This window comes from Lemur catta, chromosome 6, assembly GCF_020740605.2.
Source record: "Lemur catta isolate mLemCat1 chromosome 6, mLemCat1.pri, whole genome shotgun sequence".
NCBI classification, from domain to species: domain Eukaryota; kingdom Metazoa; phylum Chordata; class Mammalia; order Primates; family Lemuridae; genus Lemur; species Lemur catta.
The window spans coordinates 57,338,694-57,363,688 of record NC_059133.1 but is presented as its reverse complement, the minus strand read 5'-3'; the positions used below and the strand labels follow the sequence as shown (position 1 = coordinate 57,363,688).

General features: G+C 42.5%; 1 protein-coding gene across 2 annotated transcripts in view; it reads left to right on the top strand.

Moving 5' to 3' along the window:
* Positions 1–14,585, top strand: part of DIP2B (disco interacting protein 2 homolog B) — a 209,474-nt gene extending 194,889 nt beyond the window's left edge. For both annotated transcript variants that reach the window (XM_045554932.1, XM_045554933.1), the window contains exons 29-38: positions 524–633; positions 1,122–1,252; positions 2,866–3,034; positions 3,872–4,042; positions 5,612–5,673; positions 6,601–6,658; positions 8,838–8,912; positions 10,125–10,302; positions 12,145–12,268; positions 14,060–14,585. In XM_045554932.1, the coding sequence (XP_045410888.1) occupies positions 524–633; positions 1,122–1,252; positions 2,866–3,034; positions 3,872–4,042; positions 5,612–5,673; positions 6,601–6,658; positions 8,838–8,912; positions 10,125–10,302; positions 12,145–12,268; positions 14,060–14,312 (1,331 nt within the window). In that variant the 3' untranslated portion in view covers positions 14,313–14,585. The remainder of the gene's footprint in view (positions 1–523; positions 634–1,121; positions 1,253–2,865; positions 3,035–3,871; positions 4,043–5,611; positions 5,674–6,600; positions 6,659–8,837; positions 8,913–10,124; positions 10,303–12,144; positions 12,269–14,059) is intronic.
* Positions 14,586–24,995: the final 10,410 nt, after the last annotated feature.

The following is a 24,995-nucleotide window of genomic DNA, read 5'->3' as shown; positions in this document are numbered from 1 at the left end:
GGTAAATAATTAACTTTAACTTAAAACCAGCATGGTAATGACAACTAATGTTTTTCGACCATTTACTTGGTCAGTTGTTTTTTAAAAGTGCTTCATGTGGATGAACTTCCCAACCATTCTGTGAGGTATTATTTTAGAGATCCATTTTAGGGTTAGGGTTTTCCATTCTAGAAAAAAGGAAAACAGACACAAAGAAGTGAAAGCATCCCTGATAGATGGTAGCACTGGGATTAGAACTGCAGCAGTCTACTTCCTACCATGGTATATTACTCCTTACTAAACTTCTGTTAAATAAATTACCTGTATAGATTTGCTTGCTTATCTTGTCTAGTGGTGTCCTCAACCCCAATCCACCTCTAAGAGTGATGTACATGAGCTGCTTGGTTAAATACGAGAAGCCTAAGCTTTAGCTAATCCCAGAAGCTAAATTTGGCCGTAGCAAAGCCACAGAAGACCCATTGAAAGGGGATGATTTTCAGGTTCCAGCATGTTGATTGACATCAAGTTTTTCTTTTCGTTGCAGATGATTTACCCAGGAAAAGGTTACCTCAGCTATATAAACCACCTACTCCTGAGATGCTGGCATATCTTGATTTTAGTGTTTCCACAACTGGCATGCTTACAGGAGTGAAGGTAAAGTAGTCCGGATATATTCACTCATTCAGTGAACACTGGAAACATGCCAGCTCTGCAAAAAATAGAGATGACCACTACCCGAGGGACTTTGGATTTAGAGGCCAAGTGGGTGTACCAGAGACCAGTAGGCGGAGGATCAAGGGTCCCTGCTATATTTAAATAAAAGCATTGGCTCTTCCAGGATAAGTTATCCCAAGGAATTTGTATTGTGAAGTGTCTGAACCAAGCATAGAAGCTAACAAGTAGTAAGTGTTCTAGTTAAAGTCAGTATAAAATCACCAGTTCATGTGTCATGAAACTCAGTATTAACTAATGAACAGAAATATGTTACCTTAATTTAGACTTAGATTAGGCTTTGAAGCACTAAAAAATGTACACCATTTTGAGGAATTTGGGGAGTGGAAACTTCTCCAAGCCATTGTTAGAGCCATTTCTCTGCCTGTGGGATGACAGTTCCTTCCTGTTCCATGTTCCTTACTTTGCAGATGTCCCACTCTGCGGTTAATGCTCTCTGCAGAGCCATCAAGCTCCAGTGTGAGTTGTATTCTTCTCGGCAGATCGCCATCTGCCTTGACCCTTACTGTGGACTTGGCTTTGCACTCTGGTGTCTCTGCAGGTAGGGATGGAAAAGCCAAGGAAACAGAATGTGCGGGGTGTACTGGGGACTGTAACCATCTCATCCTTCCCTTTGCTCCCTTAATTGGGTAAAGTTTCTGTAAATGCTGATGTTTCCAGAATGTGTGAACCTAATGTATCTGATGTTTGTTTAGTTTTGTCTGTATTCCCTTTTTTCTTTTCTGTTTTATGCCTCATACAAAATGGCAGTGATCCTATTACCTGCTCTCTGCTCCATCCTGTAATCCATGTTTTAGAAGCAGAGCCAAGTACAAGGATCATACTTGGGTGAAATATGTCATGCATTGACAGCCAGAATGTACCCCGTAGACTCGGCAGGAAGGAGTATGATGGGATGGGATGACAGCATGTGGATTTAGCACATTTGCGCCAGCCAGGTTGCTTCTTGTGGAACACAGATCCTAACTCCTTCTGCTCTCCACCCAGGGAACCTTATCTTAGATGTGCATTTTCACCTCCTTGGTATATATCACAAATGCCAGCAACTCAACATCCTCCTTCTGTATCCCCATCTTTGTTAGGCTAGGATCATCCACCTGATGGCCCAAACCAGAAATTTGGGCATTATCTTCAATTTCTATATCTTTTAAGTCTCACATCTAATCAGATGTCAGGTCCTTTGGCTCAGTTGTTGCTACACCTATCTTTACATAAGAATCACCTAGTGGTCTTTAAAAAACAAAGCAAATTAACAGGGAACTTCCCCAGACTTACTAACTTAGATCTCCAGAAGTGGAGCCTACAACTCCAGTACTTTTTTAATAGAGGACCCCTGGGCTCCTAGTGATTCTGAGCTATACTTGGATTTAAGATACTTTAAACTTTGTGGCTGTAGATTGGACATAAGATACATGACTCTGCCATTCTTTCCTTTTTATCCTGGCACTGCACTGTTGGGCCGAAGTCTTTGTCATCACTCACAGTTGCAGCCTCTCCTCACCATCTCTCAGGCTTCAGTGCCTTGTATTAACTCCAGTCCCTATTCTATGTTGCTAATTTTGCCCCAACTTAAAGCTGCAATGACTGCCTGCTGGGTAAAGTCTGAACTTCTTCATATGATAGTTAAGCCCTTTCACAGTTTGGCCCCAACCTTTCTGGCCTTACTCCCACATGTACCCTGTGCTCCAGGATTTCACTTGAACACTATTTCTGATGGCCCTAAACACGCCATACTTCTCTGGCTTTGTCTGTGCAGTTCTGCCTGGAACACACTCGCCAGCATCCCCACTTCTTCCAGCCACTGTCAAATTCCTACTCATTCTTCAAGCCCCAGCTCAAGTGTTGCCTACTCAGTGAAAACGGCTACCCCACTGCTTGGCTTTCCCAGCTTGAATGAATTGCTCTTTATTCTACGATCTCAATGTTCTTTATTCACATCTCAATTACCACACCTACCACAGTCTGGTTTATTTTATAGTTACTGTGTCTTGTGAGTTACACAGGAAACAAGGCTGATTCTTAGACGTTTACATCTCATATGACCCTACACTGTCCTTAATGCTCCATAAATATTTGTGGAATTGGTGGTGGTCTAAAGCATAAAGATGTCTAGGATAAATTGATAATGCCAGCTCTTGCCTTTCTTCATTGCAGCGTCTATTCGGGTCACCAGTCCATCTTAATTCCTCCTATGGAGTTAGAAAACAACCTTTTCCTCTGGCTCACCACCGTCAACCAGTATAAAATAAGGGACACTTTCTGCTCCTATTCAGTAATGGAGCTTTGCACTAAAGGACTTGGCAACCAAGTGGAGGTGCTAAAGGTAAGAAGCATCTCTCAGCAGCTAGCCAGTCCCAGGAGGTTTTAAAGAAATGGGCCAGGGCATGACAGTACCAGGGTTGGAGCTGATAGACATGTTTGTCTGCCTTTTCCTAGCCAATCAGTTAAATGGGTGTTTTGTAAAAATCAGGACCAATCAGTTAAATGGGTGTTTTGTAAAAATCAGGAAGTTTATGTCTTCTGCCTTCCTAATTTAATGTAATTTTCTAGAGTTTAACCTGATTCTTACTTTATGGAGAAGGTGAAATTGGTTGGGAGGCTAAACAGAAATGATTTTATGTAAAGATAAAAAAGAACTCTGACCCTCAATAGAGTTTTTCCCAGTAGAATTTGAAACCTCAGAATATTAGAGATTGTGTACTGCCCTGAAGTGGTTCATTCATCTGTGTATGGAATGATCATATGTCTGACCGTCATATGAGAAAGTCAGAAAATACTGAATTTTCTTTGATAGAGAAATACGACCTTAAGAGAAAAAAAGAGATTAGTTCTTTAGGGTTCTAAATTTATTTTTCTCTCAGTCCCATCAAATAGGGAGAAATCTAAGGTTCAGAAATGAGGAAACACAAAAATGTATTGTTAAAGAGCCTAAAATTTTTAGATGAAGAGAAAAGAAATAGAGAATGAACAAATTTACCAGTGGGTGATGATTTTAATGAAATGCCTTGGCAGTTTCCTCTTTTTTGAAAACTGCTTTTTTCTGTGAGTCTGAAATAAGAATACACGTTCCTTTTCCTGACCAAGGAGCTAAGAACAGTGGCCCTGCGCATTCATTTCTGTGATCCAGCTGACTTAGCTCCTGTGCATGAGTGTCTTGCAGACCAGAGGGATCAACCTCTCGTGCATCCGGACCTGCGTGGTGGTGGCAGAGGAGCGGCCCCGCATTGCCCTCCAGCAGTCCTTCTCCAAGCTCTTCAAGGACATCGGGCTGTCCCCTCGGGCTGTCAGCACCACATTTGGATCAAGAGTCAATGTGGCAATATGTTTACAGGTGACCCTCATGAATCTTGTTTACTCACAAACCGGAGAGGGATGCAGAGTACCCCAGAGCATGTGCTCCGAAGTCAGGCTGCCTGGGCTTGAGCCCCAGCTCCACTTTCTTGCTGTGGGACTTGTGCTTTTTATTTGTCTCTGTGTCTCATTTTGCTCATCAATAAAGGGAAGATACGGGTACTGTACTTTGCAGGGTCATTCTGTGGAATCACTGGGTTGCCTGGCGCAGTCAGTGCTGGAAGTAAGCACCAGTGTCAGTGTTTACTTAGTAGTCATCGCCATGTGGTCCGTGATGATGAGTCAGAAGGATTTTCTGAGCCCTGTTTGGATTTTATTTGTACCTGACCTGTTTTTCTGTCTCCTCCATTTTTTAAAAAATTTCTTTGCAAACAGGCCGGGCGTGGTGGCTCATGCCTATAATCCTAGCACTCTGGGAGGCCGAGGTGGGTGGATTGTTTGAGCTCAGGAGTTTGACACCAGCCTGAGCAAGAGCGAGACCCCGTCTCTACTGAAAAAAAAATAGAAAGAAATTATATGGACAGCTAAAAATATCTATAAAAAAATTAGCCGGGCATGGTGGCACATGCCTGTAGTCCCAGCTACTCGGGAGGCTGAGGCAGAAGGATCGCTTGAGTCCAGGAGTTTGAGGTTGCTGTGAGCTAGGCTGATGCCACGGCACTCACTCTAGCCCGGGCAACAGAGTGAGACTCTGTCTCAAAAAAAAAAAAAAAAATTTCTTTGCAAACAAAGCACAGATAAGCCTGTATTCTCTTGTCCAGCCAAATGGCAACTTTACCAGGTTATCACTGGTGAGTAAATAACAGAAAAGGGTCTAGAACACAGTCTAATTTTATGTAGCTTGGAGGCTGATAAGGCAAATACGAGTATGGACGAGAGTGAGAAGGTAGCACACATGGGTGGATGCTTTCAGGTCTTCTGTGACTGCAGTTGGGTGACTTTCGAGAAGCATAATGATGCTTTAACCCTGGAGCCCCCACAGTGGGCCCCCTGCCATCATCTGGAGCCAGTGCTGGTTGTACAAATCCCTTGTGATGGCTTGTCTCATCTGTGCTTTGAATCCAGGGATGACAGCCCTCCTCAGCTTGGCAATGTTTCAGTGCTGATACAGCCCCTGTGATAAAAGAGGGAGGACAGAGGGCCTACTCTCCCAGGGAAGGGAAGGAGAGAAACACCAGGATAATGCCAGGCCAGGACTCTCTTCCAGTTGTTGACTCCAACTCTGCTTCACTTTGCTGAAGAAAGAGGGAGCTTTCAACATAGAGTTTGGGGCCTGGCGCAGTGGTTCGTGTCTGTTATCCTAGCACTTTGGGAGGCACAGGCGGAAGGATTCCTTGAGGCCAGGAGTTCAGGACTGGCCTGGGCAACATAGCAAGATCCCATCTCTACCAAAAAGTTAGATTAAATTTTAAAAAGACAGAATAAAGTTTGTATTTTATGTGTATATGGCTAAACTACCTATTTGATTTGAAACGTATAATAGAGAAATATATTTTTTAAAGTTTATGTAAGTTTCAAATAAACAATGCATTGATTTATTTTTCTTTAGGGAACCTCAGGGCCTGATCCGACTACTGTGTATGTAGATCTGAAATCATTAAGACATGACAGGTACAGTAGATACATTATGCTCATTCCCTAAGTATAAAAAGTTCCTAAGTATAAAAAGTTCTGAACCTCAAAGCCAGTGTTTTCACTCATTCTTTTTATGTTTGTATCTTCTAGGAGAGGTATGGGAAGAGTGAAGGAATTTGTTTTTATCATTAATACATAATGAGGCTTACATTTGTAAGAAGGAAGCTTTAATTCTCACAGTTGCTGCACTGTTCTTTCTTTATTTTTTTTTTTATCTTTTTTCTTTAACCGGCTCCATAAGCAAGATGCACTGTTCTTTAATAATAAAACGTAATACTTAGTTCCTGCTCGTATAAAAGTATTTTGTGACATTTGATATAAATTAAACTAAAATGGATAGTCTCTTTCCTCCAAGAGTTTAAAAATAAAAGATGGGACAGACACGATAATTGCGGCAGAGTAGGGTCTTTGAACAATGTTTTATCTGAACCCCATGGGCAAAAGCCTGGCTCCTCCCTCTCAGCTTAGAAGGAAATTTTAGCTGTGTCCTGAGGTGAGCACTGGCCCAAGCTTCACTGACTTGAGTGCCTTGAGTGTCCCATGGCACTGACCCAAACTGCATGGGGTGGAGCATCTCGTGCAGTGGTCTGAAACCTGGGGAGATTTTGCTCCCCAGAGGACATATGACAATGGCTTGGAGACATTTTTGGTTGTCACAAAAGGGGGATTGCTACTGACATCTAGTGGGTAGAGGCCAGAGATGTTGCTAAGCACCCTACAATGGACAGGATAGCCCCTTACAACAAAAAATTATCTAACCCAAAATATTAGTAGTGCTGAGTTTGAGAACTTGTGCTTCAGTGTGAGGAGAGACAAATTAGAGGTCTCAGTACTCAGCTGGAGTAGATGTGGTGAATTCATTTTTTAAAAGGCCTATATATAGTAAACATTGTTTTTCTGCAGGGTTCGTCTTGTGGAACGGGGTGCCCCCCAGAGTTTGCTCCTCTCAGAGTCTGGAAAGGTAATTTCTTCTGTTAACCATAGGGAAGGCAGGCTGTGTGGAGAAGTGCTTCAGCTGAAAGAAACCTGAAGCCATGTAACATATGTATTAGTATCTAAGGCTTTATTGAAATCTGGAGATAATTCGATAATTTCAGCTTTGCTAATACTTTCAAATTCATATGGGTGCATAGATAAGATTATTAGATTTGAACTTTCTTAATTCCCACAGATATTTTTTTAAAAATCCAACTGACGGCCGGGTGCGGTGGCTCACGCCTGTAATCCTAACACGCTGGGAGGCCAAGGCGGGAGGATCACTCGAGGTCAGGAGTTCGAGACCAGCCTGAGCAAGAGCGAGACCCCATCTCTACTAAAAAATAGAAAGAAATTTATCTGGACAACTAAAAATATATAGAAAAAATTAGCCGGCCATGGTGGTGCATGCCTGTAGTCCAAGCTACTCAGGAGGCTGAGGCAGAAGGATCACTTAAGCCCAGGAGTTTGAGGGTGCTGTGAGCGAGGCTGATGCCATGGCACTCTAGCCAGGGCAAAACAGCAAGACTCTGTCTCCAAAAAAAAAAAAAAAAAATATCCAACTGATATGTTATTCTTATTGACAAATCAGCAAAATGCGGTATTCACTATGTGCAAGGTGGACAGTGGTTTAAGATCAAAATGGAGATGAAATTAAAGATATTCGAGAGTTAACATCTATGGGGATAAGGTTGGGCGCAGTGGCTCACGCCTGTAATTCTAGCACTCTGGAAGGCCGAGGTGGGCGGATTATTTGAGCTCAGGAGTTCAAGACCAACCTGAGCAAGAGCAAGACCTTGTCTCTACTAAAAATAGAAAGAAATTATATGGACAGCTAAAAATATAGAGAGAAAAAAATTAGCCGGGCATGGTGGCGCATGCCTGTAGTCCCAGCTACTCGGGAGGCTAAGGCAGTTGGATTGCTTGAGCCCAGGAGTTTGAGGTTGCTGTGAACTAGGCTGACGCCACGGCACTCTAGCCTGGGCAACAGAGTGAGACTCTGTCTCAAACAAACAACAACAACAAAAAAAACACATCTATGGGGATAAGAGTTCATAAATTAGAATGAGGCTTTAAAATGTCAAAGGAGAGATTTAGTTCTGCGTAGCTTACTACAGATGGTAGGACACTCACATGCACTATCAAGATAGATGGCAGTTTCTCATTTCTTTGATAAGATAGTGATGATGCCTTAGAATCCCTTCTAGTAATTCTGAAAGGAATAGGGGTTGGGAAGGTAAAAAAAAAAATCCCGCCAAGCCCGCCCGGTGGTGTTTCAACTCCATGGGGGCTAGCCTCAGCTTCACTTTTCCGTGTGAACTCTTCACAGTGAGGTTTCGGTGCTTTCATTACTGCCTGGGTGAATCTTTGCTTGTCTCAGGTAGCAGTCAAGCATGCCTCTCGAGCTAGAGGGAGCAGCCTCTTCTCTGCCTTCCTTGAGGTTTTAGAGGTTTGCACCCAAATGATCATTGTAGGGCTTCTCAGGTAACCTCAGACTTTAGAAGTCCAAGATAAAAAGGGAGGTTTCAGTGGGCAGAATATGGGTACCCGGAGAGGCTTTTCTTTTGTTAGAATGACTGAGCCATTCTCTCAGCCAGCATGTTTCTTCCTTTTCCCTCCTGAGAAGATCCCGGGCATATGATGTCTTTCACAAGCCCAGGGACGTGGATGTCTTTCCATTCTCCTGCAAAGCTGCTGCCTTCCTCTCTTAAAGTTCCTCCAACTCTAGCACTAGCTGTGAACTGGAGCGCAGTCTCTCTGCTGTCCTTCCCTGCTGCCCTTTCTGTTTTAAGGGGCTTTACTGCCATCATTGCAGTAAATGAGATAGATCATGAAAGAGGGAAGTTCCATGGTTAGGGTACTCTACAAATTCTTACTGTTACGGTCCTGGTCTGCAGTGTCCCATCCCTTTGAAGAGATGATAGACTGGTTCCCTGTTTTATTTTTGAAGATAAATCTTATTAGGCCTCATCTTCACTCAACTGAGGAAGGTTTAGTGAGAGCAAAACAGGTGTCTGCAGTTGTCCCCTCAGGGTGGCCACTGTAATGTCCAGTTCTGCTAGCTCATGCCCTTTGTGCCACTCCCACATCTCCAGCAAGTAGCAGCATTTCCAAGGTTATTAGATTTCATCAAACCCAGTCTTTGTTTTCCCTTTGATTTTTAGATTTTACCTGGAGTGAAAGTGGTTATTGTGAATCCTGAGACCAAAGGGCCTGTTGGAGACTCTCACCTTGGAGAGGTATGTATCATTTTCATTTTTACTCTGAAAAATCAGCAGTAAAAAACATTAGGGTTCACATTTTAGAAATCAGTGAAATTGTAGATTTAGTGTTTCCCCCATTGTGAATAGAATTAATGTTTTTCTGTAAGGCATGAGACTGAAATGGGCAGAAGGGGGAGATTGAGACTGGGATCAAGAGAAGATTTAGGCACCCAAACTATAAATAGTCCCATATTTGTCCACTGACACTCCCTTAGCTGGAAAGGAAAATGGGCAAGTCCTGTCTATTCCCACCTATTAAGGGGTAGAACTAAAATGAGCCACATATTTAAAATTTTTAAAAATCATGCCAATACTATATCATTTTCTAAAATGTATCCATTTTTACATTATAAAAATATTCAAAAATTTAATTTTTCTTCCCCCAAACCTTTGAAGGACACTGATGTTCCATCCTGTAGCTTAGTGGGAGGAGTATTACAAGTGCAGGAGCCGGATGACCAGGGCTCTGTCACTTACCAGCTTCTCAATATTGGGCAAGTTACTTAACCTCTCTGGGCCTCAGTTTCCTCATCCATAAATAATAATAGCACCACCAAGTAGAATCATTGTGACAATTAAATGCATTAATACCTGAACCTGTAATGCACATGGAACAGTGTCACATAATAAATTCTCAGTAAATACTGTTATTATTACCATTGTTACCTATTGCTCTGTTTAGATTGTAAACTCAAATACCCTGTGGAGTTTCCCTGAGGGCTTTATCCCATAGTTATACCCGAAGCACAGAGACAGTCCCTTGCGTTTTTTGTGGGACTCTGGGAGAACATGAGAACTGAGCCAGGGAGGCAGTGTAGCCTTGTGGGTAAGAGTGTGGTCTGTGGAGACCCACAGGCATGGCTGTTGTGAGTCTCCTAGTTCCTGCATCTTGGATTAGATGGATTACGTAACTCCTGTTTGCTCATCTGTGAAGTAGGAACAATAGTAGTGTGAACTGTATTATCATGTCATACATGTTAGGATTGTTAGAGGTTAGGCATGTAAGGTACTTACCTCACTGTTCAGCACGTAGTAAACTCTTGTTAAATGTCAGATGCTTTAATTGTTACAGTTGTGTTGTCAATATAAAAATGAGATTTAAAAAATTAAAATAATCTGTCCTAAGAGAATTGAATTGATACAGTTATGTATTCTTAGTAAATTGTGACCAGTGCCCTTTTCTTGTAGATTTGGGTGAACAGTCCCCATACAGCCAGTGGCTACTACACCATCTATGACAGTGAGACTCTTCAAGCTGATCACTTCAACACTCGCCTCAGCTTTGGGGATGCTGCTCAGACACTCTGGGCTCGGACAGGATACCTAGGCTTCGTGCGCCGGACAGAGCTCACGGCGGCCACTGGAGGTATCTCCTGCTACAACTGCTCCCTTCTGTCCTGCCTCGCGTTTCTGTTGCACTGACTGACCTCTTTCAGCCTGCCTTTGGACTGTGGCGAGTGTGTGTGTGTGTGTGTTCAGTTGTCCACTTCGACAACTCTTGGACCCATAAGTGAACTTATTTGAAGTAACACTTTGCCCTGTGAAGAGCATCTAGGAGGTGAACACTCGGGGTCACCATATCAGTGTCCCTGAACTGTGGGTCAGGACGGCAGGGCAGTCATGGAGATGTGCCTTATGCTTAAATACCCCTGGCAGATCTCAGATTTACAGGCCCTGTAGGCTGATTCCAAACCTGAACGAGCTCCTGGGGTGGTATTACAGCTTTTAGCTTTTCTACCCCTGCAAAATTGGGAGTGGGAGGAACAGTCCCAATCCCCGCGAGGGCCATCAGTTCTGTGGAGCCATCTCTCTGAAGTGCTGCAGCCCCTCAGTGTCTTGGAGTGGATACAAGCCTGCTTTGTGGCGAGGCGCTGGTGTGAGGATTCCCTCCAGTCATCTGCCCAGTTGGTTGTCATGGCTTCACTGCTGCCTCCCTCACCCTTTCTTCCTGACTGGCATTGACAGCCACTAAACATACTCAACATTAGCCATATGCACTTGAAGAACTGATACAAATAACTCCCTAGGCTTTAAAGGCCTAAATTGGACCATGTTATTTCTCCTTAGCTCTGTGCATCTGTTCCATACTGTCCCCTAGTCTCCTGTCACACGGAGAAGCAGGACAGAGGACAGCACAGTGGAGAAGAGGGCAGCATCCACCCCTGGTGCCCTGGCTTTGCTGCCCGTCTGGGCCACTAGCTGTGTGACCTTGAGCAATCACTTAACTTCTGTTTCCCATGTAGAAAATGGGAGTGACTGTGTTTCTTGCCTCATGAAAATGACGTGAGATTAAATGATAGGATGCATTTAGACACCTAGAACAGTACCTGGCACGTGGAAAGCACTCATTCATATTAACTGCTGTGTTTATGAGCTCATCCCAGGTGATTGAAACCTCTGCTGGACCTCCTAATCCTTCTCACTCCAACAGCTTCAGTCACTTTGTTTTGCTGAGTTTTTCAGAAATCTGCCTTGTCCAGAAATTTTTACAAAATCATCTCCCTTCTGTGTCCTAGCTGGATTACAAACCTGTTCATAACCAGGACTAGTCTCCCTGTTCTACAATCCTGCTCCTTCTATCTGGATTCCATGAAGCTATCTAGAAACAGTGACACATGCTCCTCTTTCTCCAAGAGCCTCAGAGCTTCTCTCCTTCTACCTCCCTCCCCAGCCATCATCTGGCTCAGCCCTGACCTCAGCTTTTCCGGGAGCCTTCCCTGGACCCTCGAGCTGGGCTCATGGATGTCCTCCGCTCCCTTCGCACCGCACGTACACTCCTGTTACTGGGCTTGCTGCGTTACAATGGAGCGCCTATTTGTGTGTCTTTTTCCCCAACTAGACTATAAGGATTTTCAGAGCAGGAATCATGTATGGTCGTCCTTGTCTCCCCAGCACTTAGAGCACAGTTCCTGGCACATCGTAGTAATAAGAATAGCTAATTTTTTTTTTTGTAGCATTTACAAAGCACCACACACATTAACTACCTTGCATAGATTAACTCATTTAGTCCTCAGAGTGGCCATTTATTATCATCCCTGTCTCACAGAGGGGTAGCAGGACTCAGCCTTAAAGAATTTGTCCAAAGTTACACAGCTTGTAAGAGGTGGAGTGAGCCTGGTGACAGGTGGTCTGAACCTTGTGCTCTTGACGCCAACATGATGTTGCACTCACTGTGTGTCTGAGCCACATTTCTCTCTCTTTCTGTCAGAGCGTCATGACGCATTATATGTGGTGGGAGCTCTGGATGAAACGCTGGAGCTGAGAGGACTGCGATACCACCCAATCGATATTGAGACCTCAGTGTCTCGGATCCACAGAAGCATTGCCGAATGGTAAATTCCCCAACACAGGTTGGGTTTCCCACCTCAGCTTTAGTAGTAATTTAAATCGATCTGATTAGTCAGCCATCTGTACCAAATACCCACCTACTACAGACATAGAACTCCATGAAGAGTAAGTAGACTGATTGTTGTCTTGGGTGTACAGTCTGCTGTGGCCAACAAGACCTGTTCACAGGAACCAGGTGAGGCCACAAGGACACTGTGGGACTGAGTCCTTTTTTAATGATAGACTCTCGTAATTGGAAGGGACTAACAGATCATCTACCTCTAGGAAGTTGGTATAGTATAGTAGAAAGAACCATGACTTTACGGTCAGAAGACCCAGCTTAAAGGCTCAGTTCTCCCACCCTGCATTCTTCATCTGTAAAACATTCTCTCCACTACTTCCTAATTATCAGAAGGATCAAATGAGAAGATATTTTGTAAACTGTTAAGTAGTAAGCAGATGAAAAGGATCATTATTAGTATCTTATCCAATTTCCCTCTCTTTGCAGGAATTCCCCCTGCATTATCCCTGATAAAGGATCATCCAACCTCATGATGACTTAACATTCCATAAAATTAAAACTCTATAGTTTTAACATTCTGGGTTCTTGACTATACAGAATCCATGCAGTTTCCTTTCTGCATAAAGTCAATGTGCTCTTCCTGAGGTTTTTCCCCATGCTAAATAGCCATAGTTCTTTTAATGGTTGCTCATGCTTTTCAAATACTTCTTTGTCTGAAGATGTTCTTGCCTTGATCAAAGTCTCTCCCTGGACCTGAACAAGACTCTGACCAAGGCAAGAACATCTTCAGACAAAGAACCCTCTGGGAAACATGCAGAGAAGCTGGGTGCCATTGTTACCCTCTAATTTTAGACATTCGACGTTTAATGGAACTAGATATTGTGTACATTTTTTTCTTTAATGATCAGAATCTGTTTTTAAACAGTTTAGCACTGCATATCACAGGTCAGGCTATACTTTCTAACCCAGCAACCCCTCTCAGTGGAAGGCAACTTTCTGCCTTATGGCATTTTTGCATAATAGGAGACACTGTGTGGGACACCAGTAGCTCACATAAAGGTCAGGCAGATGCTCTTCCTGTTGGGCTCAAGAATATTAGGCCAGTCTGAAGGTATTGCGTTATCTCAGTCAGTTATTCACAGTTGGTTACAGATCAACCTCCTTGTTCTACTCTTCTCCCCTTCTCATGACTGCACTTGACTGGTCTATTAAAAAAAAAAAAAAAGCCGAAAACAAAACAAGAATATTATCTTAATCAAAGCTCTTATGTTGCAAATAACAGAAACGCTCTTCAAAAAAGCTGAAGTGAAAGAGAGAATTTAATGGAAAGTAATTCTAGCAATCTCAGAAGCTCCAAAAAGACTAACTCTGGGTCTTGGGAAAAGGTAGGAACAGAAGGCGTCAGGAATCACTATCCTCTCTTACTCTCTAGAGACATAGGGACATTCCCTTCATTCTTTCTCTCCTCCCTGAAGAGCCATTCTGTGTGTTTCTCTGCACCCCTGGCTACCCCAGAACATTCAAATCCACATGTCCTCAGTTCAGGTGACCAGCTAACAACTTCCAAACTCCCAGGAGATTTTGGATAGCTCACCTAATCAGCTGTGACCACAGGGGTAAGGTGTCATATATCGTAGACATGATGCTGACCTTTTGGTTGGGATCCATGAGAGAAGGCAGTTCTCAGGGGAATGGGCATAAGTCTTGGGCTGATACTGTAAAAGATGACTGGTAAAGATGACAGCATGTTAACTGAATGTCATTGGAATTTCAGTGCTGTGTTCACATGGACCAACTTGCTTGTGGTGGTTGTGGAACTGTGTGGCTCTGAACAGGAAGCTCTGGATCTGGTCCCGTTAGTGACCAACGTGGTCCTGGAGGAGCATTACCTCATAGTTGGCGTCGTGGTTGTGGTGGACCCAGGTGTCATCCCGATCAACTCCAGAGGAGAGAAGCAGAGGATGCACCTCCGTGACAGCTTCCTAGCTGACCAGTTAGACCCCATCTATGTGGCTTATAACATGTAGCCAGCCTTGGGGGGACTGCAGGGCCATCCTGAAGAATCACCAAGACTGAAGACCCGTGGCTAGGCGCAAGCTTTTAAATGATGTGAAATAAGCTGAGATGGCTACATTATATTCTTCATCTCATCCTGTGGGATTCTGCAATCACACAACACACAGGAAAGGGGAATTCTGTGGTGGCAAATGAAAAAAATGTTAACAGGCCAGTAGACATGAGCTTTGACATAGCGTGAGCAGCACCACATGAAAGCAGTTACGCGCATGTTGCATTTTTTTTCATCTGTTGTACATACTTATATTTTTATCTAATGCCGTTTTAGAATTTTGTAAGGGAGTTTAATGAATTCACATGAAGAGGATAGTCTGAGTTACACAGTTCCCCACTCTGTACTGTATTTTGCCATTTTGCCGTAGCTAGATGTTCTGCGGGTTTTGTTAACATGGAACTACTCAGCTTACTTGCAGTCAACCCATAAGCAAAACAGATAACCCACTGAATATGAGAATTACTTTATATATATAATTCTTGACTGTAAAACATTTTGACCAGTGTTTTAAACATGTAAATAGGAATACACATAATTCAGCTAAAGAATTGAAGAATTGGCTTGTATAATTACAACCAAAGTAGAAACATTTCTACTTTGAGAGAATTTCAATATTCTCTTAATGTAGTATAATTGATTAGGTAACGAAAAAGTGCAAATTGTTCGCAGATTTTGCTGCGCATTGTTCTATGTCTTTGTTGGCTGGTGTATTTTATAAACTAAAGCTGCCTATGTTTGTTTTTAAAGCTTGCATTCCCAGAATCAGCTTAAGCTTCTTATGAATTCAACCTGTTTCTATAAGCTGAGAATCTCAGTTTAAAAATCAAAATGTTAAGAAAAAACTAAGATTTATCAGATCCCACCCTATTCTAAGGAACCACTATAGCTTACTCTGGCCCAGTGTTGAAACTATCTTTCAAATTTAGAGTGACTACATAAGAATTTAGAAGTTCTTCTTTTTCCAGGCCCATTGTAAACTGTGTCTACAGTTTATACATACAGCTTCTCTTTTCTGCAAACTGAAGAGTGTCCTCTGTTCTTCCAATTCATGAGGGCAGGGAGTTTAAAAGCAAGAATTGTAGGCTGGGAAGGCAGTGGGATCAACCATCACATTAAACTATAAGGCCACATAACTACACAAATCTGACCAATTTGGGTTGCCAAAATAGCCAGGCTTATGCTGAAATGGGGGAAGTCTGATGTATGCAAGAAACTCTTTTGAAATAACTTGTGCCCAGGCCAAGCAGACAGTATGGGACTGAGTTTGGCCTCTGGCTCGGTTTCCTTTCTTTGGTCTGATACTTCATGTATTTGAACATAGTTGAATCTTATTATTTTTTTCTTACAGAAATATTTTTAAAAATTAAAAAGTACTCAAAAGTGAAAAGAGTTAACTTGTTAAATCAGAATGGTTCTCTTTGACCCACTCTGGTCTATTGTGTAAATATTTATTTAGACTATTTTAATAATACATATTATTTACCCCACTGTAACATCATGTAAACTAAATATGTTTTTAAACAATTTTTAAGACTTGTAATTACCCTGAAAATAAGGTTTATAATACAAAAACAGACCCTTCACTATGGCAGCACTCTTGGGCTGCCTTTACCCAGTCTTGTGACTCAGAGCCACTTTATGACTCCTTTTTACATAATCCTCTTTTCCTCCCAACTCATTCTCCATAGAGGGCAGACCTCAAGACATTTTCCAGTTCCAGATCTCTTTTGCAACATTTTAGATGGAATTAATTTACACATGATGGGGGCAGGTTCTAGGATGTACAGGAAAAAAGCACTTACATTGGGGCAGACGAGAAATTCTAGCATCTAGCAATGCTTTGGTTTGCAGAGAAAACAGCCTAATATTTGGAAAGTAATTTTCTTAAAACCATTTTTAGGCCGGGTGTGGTGGCTCACGCCTGTAATCCTAGCACTCTGGGAGGCCGAGGCAGGAGGATCCCTCGAGGTCAGGAGTTTGAGACCATCCTGAGCAAGAGCAAGACCCCGTCTCTACTAAAAATAGAAAGAAATTATCTGGAAAACTAAAAACACATAGAAAAAATTAGCCGGGCATGGTGGTGCATGCCTGTAGTCCCAGCTACTCGGGAGGCTGAGGCAGGAGGATCCCCTGAGCCCAGGAGTTTGAGGTTGCTGTGAGCTAGGCTGATGCCACAGCACTCTAGCCCAGGCAACAGAGTGAAACTCTGTCTCAAAAAAAACCCAAAAACTATTTTTAATGATTCATTAAACAAAGCAAGGGATTCTGAGGATTATATAAGTCTATCTCCATAATCCCCAAATTCTGAGAAAAAAAATTATAGATACTTCTATCCTGTAGGTTGCTTTGATAATTCTTTAACACAAGTTAGGACATAAGCATCTAGAGACACATTGTCCAATATAAATATTATAAGGTGAGCCATGTCTGTAATTTAAAATTTTCTAGTAGCCTCATTTTAAAAAGTAAAAAGAAACAGGTGATGTTGATTTTAATGTATTTTATTTAACCCAGTATCTCAAAAATACTACTATTTCAACATGGAATCAATATAAGAGTTATTAATGAGATATTTTACGTTTTTCTAAGCCTTTGGAATCCAATGTGTATGAAACACATCTCAATTCAAATTAGCCAAAGTTCAAGTCTTCAGTATAGCCATCCCCTCAAATACATTACTTCTTTAATCTGAGTATGGCCAACTCCCAGTTACTTAAGAACTGATTATCCAGTTTTGTCTTTCCTCAGGCCTCTAATTTATCTTTATTTTTTGCTTTCTGCCATGTGGCTGCATTATTGATCTTTTATATATCCCCTACAGCTAGAATGTGCAAGTGGAAGAAGGAAGGCTGAGAATTGTCCTTGGGGGACTTCTTCAGTAACTCTGGTCAAGTATCCTCTGGAGGGAGAGGAGAGTCAATAGCTTAGATGGGGTTTGTGGGGATATCTGCAGACTGAAGGCCTGCTCTCTTGCAGACTCGAGTAAGAAAGCTTTCTCTTGATGACACGCTGCTCTTGCTCTTCCCACGTTAAGTGGAAACTTTGTGGTAGAACTGATTCTTAAGACAGGCCTGAAAGGCCATTACTGATTTAAAAAAAAAAAAAAAAAAAACAGCCTTTCTAATCCTCTGGGACACAATTCTGTCTGGGTTTTTATGTCTGTGGAAAACTAAACAGCAAGCCCCCATCTCAGTTAAGAGAAATCTATTGGTCCAAAGGTTTCTGAACCTCTTTCTGGTTCTTAGCAAAAGTTAACTGAAGTAGATCAGGAAGGGGCTGCCTCAGGAAAATTCCTTGGCCCTAGGAATTCTTAGAGCTGCACAAATGCCATCTTCTGCATCAGTGAGACCCTAGGAATGACCAGCATACTAATCGGCATCAGTGAATTGCAGAGTCTTCACTTCCTGCCTCAAAAAGGGCCTGTTCTCCGCAGTACCAGGTCCTTTCCTCATGAAGTCGTGTTGCCTCAGGCTGTTTAGGGACCATTGCCTGTCTTGGTCATGAGTGTGTCTCCTTACTTTAGTCCCTGGGCAATGCTTGCTTGTGCTTTTGTTGACTCAACAAAGGGCCCGAGGCCTTAGGTTTTCTGTTAAGGCCTCTGCCCCAGGCATGGTGCTCAATATCTTGGCCAAATAAATTCCTTTCCTTGAATATCCAGGAATCTTTTAGACTAAAGCAATGAGGAGTTATCACCTCACCCTCAAACTCCAACAAAATCTATGCCTTAGTGTTGTTTTTGTTGTCTGCTTTGATGTAAAAGCAAGAGTATTTGGAGCAAGAAGCTGCAGTACTCCAAATACACAATAGGCCTTTTCTTTATCATTCATACATTTCTGGTTTAGGTATGTGTAGATGGGCCATGTTATTTGTCCAGAGGAAGAGATTGTAAAGATATAAGAATAATTTTTTAGTCCTAAATGCTGTTTGTTTACTTTCTGTCAAGATATTTACCCGTGTCAAATTCAAACTACAGTACTGTGTAATTATGTATAAAGTTTTTTTATTTATTTGAAATTAGAGTAGATATACATTTTTAAATTTAACATCTGGCTGGACAGTGTTCTATTAACTCATTGAATGTGTTTCCTTTGTCTTGTGTTAATAAATATTGATGCCTGATGGTGTTTAATCCTTCATATATTGGGTGGGAGGAATGGATGGATTTTAAATTTAATTTCAGGTATTGAGACCCAGCTGGAGTGGTCTAAGGCAAGTGAACACAGAGAGCCAGAGTCACTGCTACTAAGAGATACCAGATCAAGGAATAATAGTGTCATTTTGAAAACTAAGGAGTCTCTTGTCAGGACTTTTCAAGGTAATAATTATAGTTTAGTCTTCCTCTTTACCCATGTGGCAGTTGGTAGTTTTAAACTATTGACCATAATTTTTGCTAATCTGTAATGGGGCCAGATTTTAGCTTTTCCTAGAATGATACTTCGTTTGCTCTTCCATTTCCTGGTTTCAAGAAATTTGATGGGAGCCCATCGAATTATGCGTGTTCTCAAACACTGAAACTGGTCCTTGAATTACGGTCCAAGCTATTTTGGTAGCTGAGAACATTTTTTCATTTAACAGACATTTATCAAGTGCACAGCACAAGGCACTGTGATAAGAGCTGAAACTAGAGAGAAAGAAACACTAAGCCACTGCCCTTGAGGAGATACAGAATAACAATCACAATACAAATACAATAAGGGTTTAGAGCAGAGGTGGACTGTGAGAACAAATAGAGTAGGCTCTTAACCCAATGGTGAGGAAGAATAGTGTGCTGGAGGAGCTAACATCTGACCTGGGTTTTGAAGGATGAAGCAGCCAGATAAGATAAAGACTGCAGCAGGATGGGGTCTGAAAAAAAAAAAAGATATCAAGTGGGGGCCAGGCCCGGTGGCTCACACCTGTAGTCCCAGCTACTCCAGAGGTTGAGGCAGGAGGATCACTTGACCCCAGGAGTTTGAGTTGCAGTGAGCTATGATGACACCACTGCACTCTACCTGGGGCAACAGAGTAAGACTCAGAAAAAAAAGGCAAGCAGGAAGGCAGAGTTGCATATTCTGGGAACTGCAATTCCTCATCGGGATTGCTGTGGTTTGTATGTGTCTGTCCAAAGTTCATGTGTTAGAACCTAAGACCCCATGTGATAGTATTAACCGGTGAGGCCTTTTGGGAAGTGATTAGGTTATGGAGGCTCTGCCCTCACGAATGGATTAGTGCCCTTATAAAAGGGCTAGAGAAACTAGGCCCTTTTGCCCTTCTTTCCCTCCCCCACGTGAGGACACAATGTTTGTGCCCTCCAGAGGAAGCAGCATTCAAGGCACCATCTTGGAAGCAGAGACTCACCAGACACTGAAACTGTCAGCGACTTGATGTTGGATTTCCCAGCCTCCATAACTGTAAGCAATATAAATATATCCTGCTGTTTATAAATTACTCAGGCTTAGGTATTTTGTTATACAAGCACAAAAGGATTAAGACAAGGATGCAAGGTTTGAGGGGAAAAAAGTAAAAGATAATTACGGCCATTTGAACCAGGGACAGATCACTGAGGGTCTTGTGTATCATGCTAAGATGCCTTGGACTTTTATCCAGGAGGCAAAGGAGAATCAATGAAGGATTTAAAGCGGGGGAATAACATGCTCAGATTTGCAATGTAGATCATTCTGATAGTCATATAGAAAATGGATTGGAATGGTTAGGCAACGAGAGATAAAAGCTGAGGTGGGGAAGACCGATTGAGAAGCTTTTGTGGTAACTGTAATGATAGAGTGCTATGATTTGCATTCCCTCCAAATTCATGTGTTGAAACTTAAGGGCCAATACAATGGTTTTGTGAAGTGGGGCCTTTAAGGAGTGATTAGGTCATGAGGGCTCCTCTCTAATGAATGAGATTAAAGCCCTTAAGAAAGAGGCTTCACACAGCAGCGCTTGGCTTGCTTGCCCTTCTGCCTTCCGTCACAGTGTTCCTGCCTCGGGAGGCCGCGGCAACAACAGACCATCTTGGAAACAGCAGCCCTTACCAAACTGATGAACCTGCCAATACCTTGATCTTGAACTTCCCAGCCTCCAGAACTGTGAGAAGTTTGTATTTGTTATATACTAGGCTCTGGTATTTTGGAATAGCAGCACAAAACAGATTAAGACATAGAGCAAGGACACTTCAAGGCAGTAAGAATGGAGACGAGAGGCCAGGCGCAGTGGCTTACACATGTAATCCTAGCACTCTTGGAAGGCCGAGGTGGGACGATACTTCGGGTCAGGAGTTCAAGACCAGCCTGAGCAAGAGCAAGACCCCCTCTCTACCAAAAATAGGAAAAATTAGCTGGGTGTCGTGGTGCATGCCTGTAGTCCCAGCCACTCAGGAGGCTGAAGCAGGAGGATCGCCTGAGCCCAGGAGTTTGAGGTTGCAGTGAGCTATGATGACACTACTGCACTCTATCGAGGGCAATGGAGTGAGACTATTGTCTCAACAAAGAAAAGAAAAAAAAAGGAGAAGAGAGACCATGCATGAAAACTTGGGAAGCATTAAGATTTCAATCACTGAATATTCAGGATAAGGAAGAAAGAGGAATCCAAAATATCTCCTAGGTTTCTGGCTTGGGGAGTGGATGTGGGGCCGTTTACCAAGATAGGGAACAAAGAGGAACAGACTTGGGAAGGAAGATGCTGTGTCTGTCCTGGTGAAGAGGCCCAACAGACAGCTGAATATTTAGGTCTTTACCTGTACCTCAGGAGAGCTCTGGCCTAGAACTATATATCTGGGAGACATCCTTTTAAAAGTGGAATTGAAGCCATAGAAGTGGATGATACTGCCAAAAAAGAGCGTGTGGAGTGAGAAAATTCCTCTGGGGAACAACAGCATTTAAAGGAAGGTTGGTGAAGGAAGAGAAGCCCACAAAAGGGAGAAGGAATGACTAGAGAGGTCAGGGCAAAACCAAGAAAGAGCCTTGGCATAGCAGCCGCAGGGAGTTTCACAGAGGAGGGAGTGGTCGGCGATGGCAAAGGCTATGATGAAGCTAGTAAAATAGCAACTGGAGGCATCCGCTATACCTGGCAGTGAGGCAGTCACTGGTGGCCTTGAGAGAGTGTTGGTGCAGCTATGGGGGCAGAAGCCAGGACACTGATTCAGGAGAGGAGCGATGGGAGGTGAGACTGAGCACAGGCTACTCTTTCCAGAGGCTTTATCTGCAACCAGGAAGGAAGGATTTGGGATAGCAGTTAAGAGGGATGTAGAATCGAGGGAGGCTGTTTTAAAGATGGAAGAAATAAATTATTCCTGTGTTAAGAGAAAGAGCCACATAGAGGGAAAGTTTCCAAATACAGCAATAGGGGTAACTGACAGAGCTAGGTCACTGAGGAAGCAGGAGGGAAGGACTCCAGAGAGCAGGTGGGAGGATTGGTCTTTGAGGGGAAGAAGCACGTTTTTTCCCAAATAAAACTGAGTACAGGCAAGATCCTGACAGTAAGAAGCTGCTAGAAGCACAGCTGCTGGCCTCATTCACTTCTCTGAATCTCTCCATTCCTAGTCAACAAAGATGAATGCTCATTTCTGAGATCATTTCTATAAATAATTTCCAATTTCTATTGTCAGATAGACTTGACAAAACATAACATGGACTGTGCAAATAATGGGAGTTTCTAAAGAAGTAGATACAAGAGGGAATTTTACAGCACATGCATTTATTAAAGAACAAACAAAATAAGTTGTATTCAAATTCAGAATCTAGGAAAAGAAAACAAAACACCCTCTGGGAAAGCAAAAAGGGAGAAAATAATGAAGAGAAATATACAAATTAATAAATAGAAAAGAATTAGCCAGGCGCGGTGTGATATGTGCCTGTAGTCCCAGCTACTCTGGAAGCTGAGACAGGAGGATTGCTTGAGAAGTTCAAGGTTGCAGTGAGTTATAATTGTACCACTGCACTCCAGCCTGGGTGACAGAGCAAGTCCTTGTCTCTAAAAAGAAGAAATAAACAAAGAAAGTATAAACTTGATATAAAAATCAAACTAATGCAAATTTTAAAAATTCTAAATCTCACTTGTGAAGAGATGCAAAATAATAAAATCTAGATGTTTCAGTTATTTATTGCTGTATGACTAACCACCCTAACTTAGTGGTATAAACCAAAGCCATTTTAATACATACAGAAATTTTAAGTATCATGAATTGGGGCACAGCAGGAGTGATTTCTTTCTTTCTTTTTTTTTTTTTTTTTTTCCGAGACAGTCTCACTCCATTGCCCTGAGAGTGCTGTGGCATCAGCATAGCTCACAGCAACCTCAAACTCCTGGGCTCAAGTGATCCTCCTGCCACAGCCTCCCAAGTAGGGGGGATTACAGGCACACGCCACCATGCCTGGCTAACTTTTTCTATTTTTAGTAGAGACAGGGTCTCACTCTTGCTCAGGCTGGTCTCGAACTCCTGACCTCAAGTGATCCTCCAGCGTCAGCCTCTCAGAGTGCTAGGATTATAGGCACGAGCTTCCACGCCAGACCAGGAATGACTTATTCCTGCTCCAGAATGTCTCAGGGTAATTCGAATGGCTTGGGGTTAGAATTATCTAGGCTTCTTTACTGACATCTGAGGCCCAAGCTGGGATAACTCAAAGACTGGCTCAAGTGGGACTGTTGACCAATATAGCCCTTCTCCAAAGCTTGGGCCTTGTACAACACGGCAGCTGAGTTCTGAAAGGCAGCATCAGGAGAGTAAACGATAAACTTCAACTTTGACTAATGAAAAAAATCCAGCAAGCATGGCATAGAAGGAGACATCTTTAACTGACAAAGCACATCTATCAAAAATCTGCAGTAAGAGGAATACTAGAAGCACTACTATGGAAGTCAGGACTCTGCTGAGTATGCTCACTCTCTATCACTTTCCATTCAGCATTATACTTGAGAGTGCATGTAGCACAGTTAGGGGAAACTAAATGAGCTATATGAATTAGATACAAAACAAAAAATATTAACATTTAGAGATAGTATGAGTCTATGTAGAAAATACAAGAGAGTCTACAAACTTTAAACATATATGTTTGGCAAGATCATTGAATATAAGATAAACATACAAAAATCAATAGTGAGTGTGTCTAGCTTATGATAATAGGTGCAATAACTTGCTCAAATAAACCCTCCTAGAGACAGAAATTATAAAACTTGGATAAAATACTTTTTAAAACTATTTGAAGGTACTGGAAAATGACCCAAAGCAGACAGAAATTGGAAAGTGACTAACCTTGAAAGACAGAATGGAACAGGTGACATTTGTATGTTTGCAACTTTTTGTCTGAGGATATCCCCATAACTGCAAGCAGTCTGAGTGGTAGGAAGCCACTGCATACTCGCTTAAGGTGTAAAAGTGTTAAGGCGAGTGTTACAGCGAGTGGTCCCGAGGACAAACCGAGCGGCACACGGAGAGTCAAAGAGTCAACGTTTATTCGCCGGCGGGCTCAGAGGGGTCTCGCCACCAAATTCTGAGCACCGTCTATCCAATTTCTTCCATTTTTATTAAGTTGGGGTGATCCAAGGGGAAGGGTCTCAGGTGACTAATGCCCGCCAGACAATAGGTTAGGTTAGTGTTTTGCACCAGGTAATTAGGTTTAGTGTTATGCTGATGTGCCAGATGTTAGGTTAGTGATATGGTAATGTGCCAGGTGTTAGGTTAGTGTCTTGCACCAGGTAATTCGGTTTAGTGTTACGCTGATGTGCTAGATGTTAGGTTAGTGGTATGCTAATGCGGGTCTTCCGTGAGGGGTGGGGGTCTCAGGTGGCTGCTGTGCTAAGTAATAGATGGGGGTTTTCCTTATCAAAAGGACAGAGTTCCAGGTTGGCAGAGCACCCAGAGAATTAGGTGGGAAATCTATACAGGGAGAGAACCCCAGAGGGAATAAGCCCCCACATCTGCAGATAGACTCTATCCATATCCTTGGCTGATGGCCAACAACCCAGAAAGCCTAATGAAAAAAAAGCATCTGCTGGAAACTGGACGAGTAGAGCAGAGATTTCAGCCATTGTCATGATGCCAGTGATAAAACTACAGATGTGAAGAAATAGAAGAATACTACCATCAGTCGATAGATACCAACTGCAAGAAGACTCAGATGTTGCAATTAGCAGTCAAGAGGTTTTTTTTTTGTTTGTTTGTTTGTTTTGAGACAGTCTAGGTCTTTTTGCCCTGGCTAGAGTGCCGTCGTGGCGTCAGCCTAGCTCACAGCAACCTCAAATTCCTGGGTTTAAGCAATCCTTTGCCTCAGCCTCCCGAGTAGCTGGGACTACAGTCATGTGCCACCATGCCTGGCTAATTTTTTTCTATATATATTTTTAGTTGTCCATTTCTTTCTATTTTTAGTAGAGACGGGGTCTCGCTCTTGCTCAGGCTGGTTTCGAACTCCTGATCTTGAGCAATCCTCCCACCTCGGCCTCCCAGAGTGCTAGGATTACAGGCGTGAGCCATCGCGCCTGGCCAAGAGTTTTAAACCAGCTATTATAAATATATACTGGGACATAAAGGGAAATATACACACCATGGGTGAAGAGATAGGTAACCTAGCAGAGAAATAAAAACTATAAAAAAAGAACCAATTGGAAATTCCAGAACTGATAAGTATAATAATTGAAATGAAAACTTTAGGGGCCCAATGGGCTT